The sequence below is a fragment of the Sparassis crispa genome (assembly GCF_003851025.1).
Source record: "Sparassis crispa DNA, contig_000005F, whole genome shotgun sequence".
Lineage (NCBI taxonomy): Eukaryota > Fungi > Basidiomycota > Agaricomycetes > Polyporales > Sparassidaceae > Sparassis > Sparassis crispa.
Window position 1 is genome coordinate 2082263 of NW_020939752.1, and position 12872 is coordinate 2095134.

General features: G+C 50.2%; 2 protein-coding genes across 2 annotated transcripts; one reads left to right on the forward strand and one right to left on the reverse strand.

Annotated features, from left to right (window-relative positions):
- Positions 1-281: 281 nt before the first annotated feature.
- SCP_0606970 (hypothetical protein) lies at positions 282-3105 on the reverse strand (the record flags this gene model as incomplete). The annotated part of the gene is made up of 11 exons (XM_027759829.1): positions 282-319; positions 388-536; positions 586-767; positions 820-1031; positions 1082-1570; positions 1621-2131; positions 2181-2252; positions 2312-2422; positions 2475-2585; positions 2636-3026; positions 3074-3105. The coding sequence occupies 11 exons, from the start codon at positions 3103-3105 to the stop codon at positions 282-284; spliced, it is 2298 nt and encodes a 765-aa protein (XP_027615630.1).
- A 2506-nt stretch (positions 3106-5611) lies between these two features.
- SCP_0606980 (hypothetical protein) lies at positions 5612-7723 on the forward strand (the record flags this gene model as incomplete). Its single annotated transcript, XM_027759830.1, has 6 exons — positions 5612-5743; positions 5796-6295; positions 6353-6592; positions 6851-7055; positions 7108-7321; positions 7377-7723. 6 exons carry the CDS (start codon positions 5612-5614, stop codon positions 7721-7723), a joined length of 1638 nt encoding a protein of 545 aa, XP_027615631.1.
- Between the last annotated feature and the right edge of the window lie 5149 nt (positions 7724-12872).

Consider the following 12872-nt stretch of genomic DNA (forward strand, 5'->3'; position numbering starts at 1 on the left):
AGCCAGCTTCAAAATTTTGGCAAATTTGACTATTAATGACTACTTGTGACTACTCTAATGGTTTTCTTATAGTGCATGACCTCATATAGTTTAGACCATGTCTGTACAGTTATGTTCCAACCCCTCAGTGCAAAAAAGCAACATATAAGCTCCAGAATGCCGTGTATTCTGAGAGAATTAACTGCAGTGTCTGACTTTTACAGACTAGAATTTGATGGCATTTGATCACATAATTTCTTGGCATGATGAGTTTGGTGACTGTAAACAGACTTCTATGGACTTTACCTGACCATGGTGCCAAAATTTTGAATCCCATTGACTTCAACCCGACAACACCAGACTTTAACTGACTTCCGGTTTTTACTGAGAGTGACATGATACACTTACTCAGCGCTTTCGCCATCATCATTGTGAATACACGGCGGTTGCGATCGCGTATCAGCTCTCCCGGGTTGGGATCGACACCACTGCCCTTCTGCAGGAACTTGGACCTGTGTGCAGCAAACTTGAAACCCTTCTTTTCCAATCGCATGGCCCTGGGCATAACATGAGTTTGGGAATAACTGAAGCCAGAGAAGATCGCACTTTATCGCGGTCGTGAGATCATCTATTATCTCGCGAACGTCTACCTCGTTCGCATCAATGAGATCCTTCACAGCCTTGGAACCTCCGAACAAGGTCGAGACCTGACGAGCTGCAAGGTCCAACCCTAGGTACAAGATGGCACCAATAACCTCCATATCCTCGAGGTTGCGGTATGCAGCAGCCTACATCAACGTCATGAGCACAAGCTCAGTCAAGAAGAGGACAATGACTTACCAAAGTTGTAAACTGATCCTTGGCATTCTGCATGTGCACCATTGTCGACTTCATACTCCTCGATCCACCGATGTCACCCTTCTGCGACGATTCATACCACTGAAGTATCGGCTTCAATAATAGCGTGCGGCTCTCCTCGTCATCGTCAGTGACGCCTTCGAACAGTTGCCGATAGGCCACATCACCCTGCTTGTTGTACTCCGACTTGCTCACTAATGACTCGTCAGCACAGCAGAATGTTCATCAGCTAAACGGTACACACTGCCAGCCAGTTTAGGATGATGATGTGAGTACCAGGAGTGAAACATGTTTGCCCGATTGACTGCACGAGATGCCTTGAAGCCAAGGCCCGCATGGACGAGGACATCGCGCGGACTTTTGCCATACCTTTGCGCGATGTTCTCTGCCGCCTCTATTACACGTGCACCGAGCTCAACCGCCTCTTTCTTCACCTTCCTCGGGAAAGGACTGCTTGTTTTAGGCCAGTCGCCATTGAGACGTTCACCAAATTCATCACTCTCATTCCCGGACGTGTCATCATCACCAGTCGGCCGTTGCCCACGTATGACACGCTTGGGGGGTGCGGATGGTATACCCATGTCTGAGGACACGTCGTCCTGTAATTCTTCATCAATCTCAAGATCCTCCTCCTCTGTGTCCAAGGCTTTCTTCATTCCTCTCTGCCTCTGCTGGCATTGCAAAGCCTTCATCTCACTGTAACTGCTTCCGGATGCTGGCGACAATGACACATCTGCATGACAGTAAGTGGCAAGATTGTGAGAGAAAAAAAAGAGAACGGACATAAGGCTTTGCCCTTGTCATCAGCGATGGGCATTGGCATGCCAGCATCGACTTTGCTGTCTTCAAGGTCGGATGCTTCGTCCTTGTCAAATAGATGTGATAAATCCTCCTCGTCGGCGCGATCTGCCTTGACACCAGCAATCATGGCTTGAGTGTGTTCAATTCCCTCCATATCATCATCACCCTCTCCGTCGTCACCTTCTCTGCTGCCGCCCTCTCCATCGTCGCCTTCTCCATCGCTAGCCACCTGCAAATCGTCGGCATCTTCATCCGCGTCATGATCGCGTGTGGCAGGACAAAGTCTACTGTCTGACGGTTGCCCCTGGTTGCGTGCGCCCGCCACATGTGAGGTTGGCTTCGATATGGTGTGGGCAAGTCGAGCGTCCACATTGCCTTCGACGTCATCCCCATCCGCTTCATAGCCATGCTCGGGGTCTTCCGCCGCTTCCTGCTCTGCATGGGTGCCAGTTGCTACCTTTGGAGCAATCGTCGCAATTCTCTTGCCCTTGTCCTACAAGGTCGTGTTAGGTGATGTGAAGACACTTCATGAAAGGCCTCACCTTCTTCTCGACCGAGGGTTGGGGTTTTGCAGGGGTGTTTGACGAACCCTGTGCCCGCCTCGCTTTCGTGCGCTACACATTCAAAGTTGACACAAAAATACAGAACAGAGCTATGCAGAAGAATGACGAACCTTGGCAGGCTGCGGGGTAATCTCCTTGCCGTCAATAACGGTCTCGCCATCAGCACCAGCATCATGTTCTCCAGCATCAGTCAAATCGTCTGCCAGCACCACTTTCTTATGCTGTGCAGAAGATGTCAGCATCATGCCATGGTGGAAAACATGATGTACCAACCTTGCTGGGCAGGACGCGGCTGTCCTGTCCAATATTCTGACTCTCAGCATCCGCTCCACTTTCCGTCACCTCAGTAACCGCTGGAGGTCGCGCCTTGGTGGGCCCTGCGCGCTGCAGCGAGACGTGAGTAGTTGAATACAGGTGGTGAGAGAGGGACGAACCTTTGCTTTCACCGGTGTAGGACCATCGCCGACTGCTGTGTTGGGATTGCCACGGAGGCGCGCCACACCTCTAGTGTTCTTCCGCGCAGGTAGCTCTTCATGAGCAGCTGAGGTCGAATCATTGTGAGATGTCTTGGTGCTAGAGCGAGTGCGGCAAGGCGTGTCGATGTCAGGATCAGGCTCAGGAGGGGCCTTCTTCTTTGGAGGCATGATGGTGCATCCCACCAAGTCAGTCGAGCAGCGACAATTTGTAGGGCTCAAGCGTGAGGTTTCCACGTGGAATGGCAGCAGCGCCGGACTTCCATTCCTCGCGTGAGAAATTGCGAGGAATGCGGTGATTGTAGCGATGAGGTACACCCATGACAGCGATACACCACAACGAGTTAGGATCCTGTCGATTCAGGTCAGCTTGTGGCGTCGAATCTCATGCATACTCACCTATCATCACGATCAGACTCCCCTGTAGCCATGAGAGGCAAGCGTGGCAGTGGTACATCCCAAAGGGACCGGATCCTGATGAGGGCAAACTATTCAGCTCAGTTTGCGGCGTCGAATCCCACACGCACTCACCAATCGTCACAATCGGAGCCCCTCCATTGGGACTTCTCCACGAAGGGACGTAGCGCAGAAAAACAATGTCTGTAACTCGGAACACTGGGTCAGAGTCAGTCACGTTCGGAGGAGATCGAGCATGCTCTTACTTTCGGTGACAGGTCACCCCAGGTAGGCTGCCCGCGTTGCGATTGTGATTGCGCGTCCTCTTTGAATTTAGATATACCTGTCTTAGGGTGAATCTACCGCTGGAATATGGTTGGAGATACTCACCATATGATATGCACTAGATGGTCCAGACAGTCCCTTTCAGAGAGACTGCCCTATCCCGAGCGGAATCATGTGTTCGTGTGCGGAGCCTCATTGCGGCTATGGCATGACTTTGTCGAGCTTCTGAACAGTGGGTTTCTCCTGCATGAGTCAAGGGCATTAGCACGAACCATACAATTGCGTGTAACACGTCGGATGCAGAGCGATAGACAACGTCGACATGTACATACATGAGAATCGATACAAGTACATATACGAACTGGGTTTCTGATGCATGAGTCAATGGCATTAGGGTGTGCCATCCAACTGCGTGTAACACGTTGGATGTGGGGCGATAGAGAACATCGACATGTGCATACAGCAGAACCGATACATGTACATACACGAACTACATTGCAGGTTGCCAGTGCGACTCACCAAGTAGAGGCTGCGAGATCCCTTGGTGCACAAATGGCCAGATTCATCAGAAGACTCAGGTTGAGGGAGACTCTAGATAGATGGTCAAGTTCGGCCGGCTTTGCGAAGGGGCATAGAGCCTTAAGACTCCGTAAGGTATGTTGCCAGCTGGGACGTCCCATGTGACCTCTTTGGCCAAATCTCACTAAGTCATTTGCGCTCTGTGCCATTGCCTCAAAGATCTGAATCCTTGTGCTCTCTGTGCTCTTTGGAACCTGCGGAGCTGTGTTATTATTTTCTCTCCGTCTAGCCATGCGTTGTTGCCTTCACCCCTCGTATCTAACGGACTCGACTTCCGATGCTCTGACTGCTGGCTCTGGCCATCGCAAATCAACGCCGCCCATCTTTGTTCTCGGTTTGGTGCTCCAGGACTTCTGAAGGTGCGGTAACTGTTTTTCTGCAATCTATTCGATGATCCTCGATCGTCCTCTACATCGTACAGTGTGTACGACACGGAGTATTTCGCGTACACCTGGGGACACTGCGGCACGGTTGAAGCATGGGATGACACTTCCTGTGCAATTGTAAGGAAGAACCTGGACTGCCCTCTATGACCTGCACTGTGTATGATGCGGATAATCTTGCATGTGCACCGTGGAACATTGTACAGCGCCGCTGCGATTAAAATCTTTGAGGCAAGGTCTTTCGCAATTAGGATCTTTGAGGCAAAGTCTTTCATTTTCTTAGAGCCATGCTGCATCCGAAGATGAACTGTCATGTCTGACGAACTCCATTTCTGTCTTAGATTGCATCGGAGCCGATGGAAGTGTCCCGATCCCCTCGCAATGGGCGCTGGATCAGTACACGCTGTCCGATGGCATCAGTCCATTCCTGCCCTCCTGGAATTCGTTGCTGGTGAGCCCAGATGCGCTGACACCCTGCACTTCTTCTGAACATTGCTAGGACCTTCAGCCCTATTTTCTTCACACCCATGTCTTTCCGCCAACCCAAAAATCATTATCGCAGAGCAAAAATGAACTCTGCTGACACTGTCAGCGCGACGGCCTCCATTGCAGCGACTCCTTCTGCTGAAGAGACATCTCCCAAATCTTATGTCCATCTCCTGCGACCCTTAGATGTTCCGCGAAGATGACGACTGCAGTGTTCTTGAGGCCTGTACATTCCGGGTCCCGAGCCCTTACTCACCCTTCCCGGATGCCTGACTTTCATGCACGGCCATGCCTCGCGGAAAAATCTTGCCACGACGGGCGATGTGGTGCATCGAGGACCCCATGCTCCAGACCAATTTATTCTGGACGATCCATTCAGCCTCCTCGCAGAGCTCCCGCACGAGGGGATCACGAGCAGCATCCTCACCTCATATGAACTAGAACCGCTGCATCTCAGGCAAGCACGTTAGCAACAGAAGAGGAAGCGCCAATGGCAGAGATGGGCCACGGAGACTATACCGGCGCTGCTGCGCCAACACCTTCAACTTCTCCACGATTCCGCATCTCTTCGCAATCCCGCGCGTCTGCAGAGTGCTCAGTGCTGGTGCGGTGGTGTATCCGTGAGGTCGCTCAAGGTAGTTTGTGTCTTTTTCGAATGTGCGTAGTGACTTCCCCTGATGCCTTAGGTGAATTTGCTGATCTTCTGCATTCAGGACTAGAAACCATATCACTCGATATTTGCCTCTGTTCCCCCGCTGCCTTGCAGTTGCTCTCTCGCGGACTGTTTTCTTGCATGCCTCAAGCACCCATGCTCGCTGTCGACCTCAATCTTCTGCAATTTGTGCAGCAACTCTTTGTCTGCCTCCCTCCCAACACCACATCATTCTGTGCAACATTGGAGGCATTTCTCGGAGACTGCAACTACAAGCTGCAGATGCGTGTATGTCAACGCGTCTGACCTTCTGTTCTTTTTGCTCAGGTGCTTCCTGCAGGACACCTTGCGAAGGCGGTTTGGCAATGCCCTACTCTGGTACTCAAGCCTCGTGAATTCCACTCGACGTTTCATCCAAGATAAGATCGAGAATGCACGTGCCTCGACTCTTCATGCATCCACACCGCGGCATGAGTTCAGGCAGGAATTGCCCACCCCACAATATTTTCCAGGTGACGTAGAGGGGTGCAACAGTGCTGAGGAGTCTGACGCTGTTGAGGAGTCTGAAAGCTATGTCGGGCACAGTACGGAGGCTCATCCACATGTACACATGCCTCCTTTGCCTGGCCTGGATTCACCGGACCACCGCCCTGCACGCGGTTCACCATCGCCGTCATTGGTCTCCGATGCAGCTGCTGCGGCTGACGACATTGATTGTCTCCATGGAGAATCACTTCCTCATGCAAGCTCGCCTGTCATGCGGAGTCGGCCAAGTCAGTATCTGTGGGACCGCTGCCCGCTCTGTTTCGGAGGCAGTTTCTCCGAACAGACCGAGGACATGTATGTAGTTTTTTTTTTCATTCATTCTTACCGTCACTGAGTCCATTGTCACAACAGGCCAGACGTCATTGTGTGCCTCGATGCCTGCTTTACTCAGAAGTGCAGGAGGGGCAGAGGCGATGAGCGGGACCGGCCGCGTGCACATCCAGATACGGTCTTTGTACCCGAGGATGACGTCAAGGCAATGGAAAATTATGTGGAAGGCCTGCATGGACCGCGGGACCATACGCATCGCGCGTCGAAGAAGAAGTCGACCGACGAGGAGGATGGGTTCGAGGGCGGCATGAAAATACTGACGTCCGTGCTCGATGGCTGCAACGAGTCATTTCTGGCTGCTGACGAGAAGCACCAGAAGGCGAGCACTCAGTTTTTTGCAGATACGGGTCTCATGGCACTTCTGTGCCACCATGACTGAGTTCTTTGGCTGGTCAACATGCGCTCTGCGGGCGAGAAGCAACATTATGCCCTTACTCTTCTGCGTCGCCTTTTCGACCATCTTCCTTCGACTACCACTGTTGGGATTCTGTATGATATTGGATGCCAACTTCACCACAGCTGCATGAAATGGGGATTCCTCTCCGATGTCATCGATCACATCATATTCAGCATATCCATCTTCCACGCCTATGGCCACCAGTGGTCGTGCCAGCTGATCTACCATCCACAGAAGTGTGTTGGGTTCAGCTTGACCAACGGCGAAGGCTGCGAGAGGTTCTGGAGTGCAATCAGGAAACTTATCCCCTCGTTGCAGGTATCAGGGGTAAGTTTTCATTTCATGTAATGGCCCGATGTTGTTGCTGATTGTTCATCAGTACCACCAGTGGCTGTTCACACTCGATACTCAAGTCTGGCACCTTGATGACGTGTCACTGCATGCGCTCGGTCACTGGATTGTGAAGAAGTGGGACCAATGTCAGTCGAAGAAGCATACCACGCTCGAGGAGTTAGCACAGTGTGGTGTACCAACTGAGATACTGCGCGCTCAGTGGAATGCACAGATTGTGGAGCAGACTAAGCCAGCACCATGTGAGATTTATTTTTGTACATTTGTGTCGCATTCTAACTCCTCTTGCTCTCGTAGGTCGTTCTCGGAACAAGGGCAAGCATGCTGTTGAGGCCATTCTGGCTTTGCAGAAGGCTCGCAATTTGTACAAGGAGACCCTCTGTGAGCTTGAGATCAAGCTGCTTGCTGATTCAGATGTACCCTTCAGCATTGACAAGCTCAACCTTCAGATCGCGGAGGCTCGTAGTAAGTGTCAGAACATTGAGCAAGCTATCACACACAAGAAGGCCACTCTGGGCATAGGTGAAAGGGCCCGTTTGGCTCGGCTAGCGAACAATGCATTCTTGCGGATTGGCATGAACGCTCGAGCCATCAAGCAACACATTCGTGATCGTCTCTGCCAGCGGAAGTTCGAGCTCGAATGACTTGAACATTCGTATCGCCAGACCGTCAACAGTATGTATCTGATTTCTCTCTCGCTGCTTGCGCTAATGACATGTTGCAGATAACAAGTTGACTACGCATACAGAGTCTTCAATCAAACGCTGCGAGCCAGGCATCCTCAGACTGGTGAAGACATACAACGACCTTTGCAAGCAGCTCAATACAATGATACGGCAGCGCAAAGCCCCTTGACATGCAATTTCACTGCTTCCTATTCAGGGAACAGGACTTTTTAAGCTCGATGTCGATGATGATATATGGGAGGATGTTGGGCTTGAGGATGATGACATGGACACTGTCCCTGTTCCTCCTTGGCTTGGTGATGAGAAGGTTTGAAATGGTATTAAGACTGTGCTTCTGCTGAATCGGTGTTTGGAGGAGGAGTTACGCCTTCGCAAGGAGCGTTGTGCGATGCAAGAGTGGGTTGTGGAAGAGTGGGTGGTGCTGAAGAAAGCACATGTAAATGCTGGTGAGTGATAGTATCAGTTGTTTAAATGTTATACTGATATGTTGATCAGTACAAAAGACATAATGCAGCAAACTAATATACAAGTATCCTACGCTTTCTTGGTGAAGCACTCACTGCTCTAGTTGGCGAAGATGGGAGAAGTTCAACATCATCAGTAACAAAGTCATCAAGAACAGCAATGTCAAGATGAAGATCTTCCGCAGTAGGATGATATGCATCAGTAAATGCAACATGCTCAGCAGCCTCAAGTAAATCACCATCATCCTCATCAGAAACATCACTACCCTCATCTTCATCATCACTGGCCAGATGCTCACCTGGCTGCTCCACCACGTCAGCATCAACCCACTGTGCAGTCACTTCAAACACAGCTGCATCGCATAGGTCGGCCTCACTCGGGCCCCATGACGCATCTATTAGCCACTCACAGGGGATATTGCGAGCCTTCGCTTGCCATGTGATGCAAAGTTGACATAGCTTCTTCTTGCGGAGGTCAAGTTGGTACAAAAGGTCTTCATCATTGGCAATGCATCGTAGGTATACCTTACAGGTGCCAGTGCTGGTCCACATATGGATGTTCCAAGAAAACTGTGAGACATTCCAACGGGCCTGCAGGCTGGTCATGGATAGCCCATAGCGGTGTGTGGGCCATTCCTGGTCTACTGCTATAGCACTGTAGGACATTCCAACAGACCTGCAAGCTGATCATGGGTGGCCCATAGAGGTGTGTGGACCAGTCCAGGTCTACTGTCAGGGGACTGTAGGACATCCCGACATGCCCACTGGCTGGTCATGGATGACCCATAGAGGTGTATGGGCCAGTCCAGGTCTACTGCCAGAGTGCTGTAGGACATCCCGACATCCTTTAGACAAGTTATGGATGGCCCGTAGAGGTGTATGGGCCAGTCCAGGTCTGCTGTCACAAAACTCTAAGATGTTCTGAATGTTCTTCATGCTAGCTAAGAGTGCTCTGTGGAGATGTATGGGTCCATTCAGATTTAATCAAGACTGGCATCAGACCTCCCAGTAGGCCTACAGGTAAGTCATGGATGGCCCATTTAGCTGTGTGGTCTGGTCCAGGTTTGAATATGAGAGTGCTGTAGAACCTCTCAGCAGGTATACTGATAAGTCGCAAGTAGCCTGTTCAGATGTATGGGCCTGTCCAGATTTAATGGGGAGGACCTCTGAATACAGCTTGTATATAAGCTAAGAGTGAAAGTGTCTTTGATTGAAATGACAAAGGAGGTGATGGAGAGCTCAAGGGACATCCTCAGTAGTAATCACTATTGTTGCTTCATCTCTGCCACTAATGCTTTAGTTTACTGATGCAATTTAAATATTAACATATAGTACTATACTAATCATCAAAGTGAATGATAGCTGCAAGTAGCTGATAGTGACTTGCTAAGTAATTGAGCTAACATTAACTACTGTCATGTCCTCACCTGACTGATTTACTAATAAAAGAACCCTTCTACCCATCTGCCAGCAGAAGTGCAAATCTAAATTCAAAGATACTTTCTTCCCATCTCAGGCCTGAGCTTTTGACAATATGTTAAACAATCTGTTTTCTATATGCTACACCTCTAGCAGAAGGCTCATACAGCTTTGGATGGAGTAGTATACATAATCACTACAAAGGGGATAGAAATTAAGGCTATTGACCAGGATTTCCCATCCCTGGATGGCTTTATCAGAAGGCTCATATAGCTTCAGAAAGAGCAGTATAAATAATCACCAGAAAGAGGGCTTCAATCAAGGCTATTAGCCTGGATTTCCCAGCCCTGGATAGTCCATAATGACCCCAGTCACCTAGTGATATGCAATAAATAATAGGGATGGCATGGGACACCCATAATAGATGGCACAGCATGGACTACCTTTATCGTCCCACAGGTCTGTCCCAAGTATCCCTTGCTTTGGGACAGCCAGGCCAGTCAATGTCCCACTTGAATGCCTGGACCATGTATAGTAGTCCTGGCCAGACCATTCCTGAAAAGGCTCTTAGCTTAAACCTATAATGGTAACAGTTCAAGCTAAGAGCTTCTGTCCAGGGGTACCCTGAAGTGCCTGCATGGCAAACCTGCAGTGATTCAGTTGATCCGTGGCACTTGAAGAGTCAGCGAGGGAAGAGGACTGTACCATTGTGTCAAGGTAGTGAATTTGTGGGGCGAGATCATCAAATCCTTCAAAAGTACGTGTGCTCCTTGAGTCTTCTGCGCACGATACGTAAGACTCTCGTTCTCATTGAAGTATCCTCGGAAAATCTTGCGGTGTTTCTTCCACCGCAGGCCGTATTCCATGAATGCAACATTCGCATCATAGCCCATCCTAAATGTTCTGTAAGGCAACGCAATGACAAGAATGCTAGCGGTGTACTTACATCTCTAAGGTGGTGCATGAAGGTCTGTCGCTGTATTTGCCACTCCGTTTATCCATAAGGTCAGTAGCTACTTGCAAAGAATTCAGAACCACGATGTTGCGGCCTAAGATATGCAAATGGATGATATCTCCTATCATGAGATATCTTAGAATCAAAAAAAGAAAGTTCAATACAGCGCCAATCCTCACCGTAATTAGTCGCCCATTCGGGGAAGAGTTCATGCTGATGAGCAAAAGAGAACTTTCGAAGGTGTCCAATTATCAGATCTGCAGGAGGGCCAGGAGGTAGAGGTAAAGCAGACTTCCGCCTCTGCCCAATTAATATGAGCACCAATATGACCGCACATGCGCACAAGTATGCAGCTACAGAATACATGGAGGATCTGATGTTGGCCATGGTCCTCCCGTTGAGCCATTTATGCAGGAAATCCAGGTACACATCCTGCTACTTGATGCACAGTATGAAGTCTCTGATCTCAACACCTGGATCGGATGCGTGACAGGTGCGAGAAACAGTTGACGGAGATGGCAGATGTTTTGGCCATAGTTCTACCATGACGAGCCTTCTATTTGCGAGCGCAATTGTATGAGGACACATGGAGCACCCGGGGAGCCCGAGTTCTATACCTAGTAGATGTTACCCATCACGTCATAAAGACTCTGCCGTCGGAAATTCCAGCATCTGGCCTTGACAGAACGTTAACACTATTCAGCAAAGAGCTTCGCCCAGAAGGTCGAGTTTGAAAGGCAACATCGCCCGCAAAAAGCAACGAGTTAGCCATACCTTTACGTGAATGATCCATGATGAGAAGGTGTTGAATACCAATGGATCTTGATTATGCCAACTGGCGAAGTCACCGGCATGCACAAACCAAGCAGTCGCGAGGCATTAACCTTGCCATTGGGCTCCGATGCATGGCGCAATGCACAGACTAACCCAGAGCATGTCACTCGCAAAACCCTGCGACTATTGATTAGAAGCATCCACTGACAACAACAGACACATCATGGACAGGTACTCCACATACGGCATCACGCATCCTCGCTGGGCATAGCGGCCCGCGGCGAAGCCCGCAGAAGAAACTAATCTCCACTGCTGGCTTGATACCGTCGATGTCGTGAGCAGCGCGCAGCGCTGAGTCTAGTTTGGTGAACCTCGCTGAGACTCTGCGGCCTGGAGGGGGGGGGAGGAGACACCTGACGATCGACTCCAATGTCCTGACAAGGTTAGAGTGCAAATTGAACATTGAACGTTGAACGTTGAACGTTGACGTTGAAGGTCAGCACTTGAGCACAATGGACGCACAGCGGAAATTGCGCCGTCAAATCCAAGGCGCCCATCGACGTGTGGCATGGGCGCCTCTCAAGGGTTATGATCAGAGCATACGATGCCGTCGGACAACGTGAAAACTCACCAGCACCTCTATAAATGTACCTTATAAGTATTAGTGTACGTGGAGACTGATTAAGACTGACCGCCGATGCTGAATCGCATCCGTTCTGACCGCGAGTGCAGACGTAGCGTACCGCAGAACCATCAGGCATGCAGCGACGGACCTTATGTGAAGAGCGACCAGCAATGAGCTGCAGCTCCACAGTTCTGAATTCCAAATTGTGATTATCCCCACACATGGGCGGTCTGTGGGTCGCCAAACCAGCGATTCCCCTTAATCTCATTCCCGGAGATTACTGCATTGATAGAGGTCTTCTCGTCCGCCGTGAACAAGCTGTCACCCGCGGCCAGATTCTCGAGCCGCATTTCTTGTTCCTGCATGTTCGTACGGGTGTGAAGGACCAGCGCCGCTAGCACACTTGAATACAGTCAGTACAGGATGTGCACGAAGAGCAGGGGGAAAGAACGAACGAATGGGCGACGGTGGCGCCGAGTTCTATCTTCCTACTAAGAGTGCAGTGTATGCGAGCACTGATGTAAGTTAGGAAGATGGACATTCGCGTGATGCTGTGGCGTGACCAGACACGTCACCAGTGACTCGACGTGACTGGCCAGTTGAACTTCATTGTAAATTCGCACTAAATCCGCCTGGCTACATGGTCTCACTCAGATTCACTCTCGAGACCTGTGGAGTATGTTGACAAGCAATTAATATATATACCACACCTTTCAGTCATGTTACCTGAACTGAACTCCCATTTACCCTGACATTGTCATGAACTGGACAGCCAGCGGACGTCGGCCCATTGTCACCATGTTGACCTCTACCAGCAGTGGGCCCATACCTTTCATGTGTGGGATACTAGCAGTGGGCCCACCGCTAGTG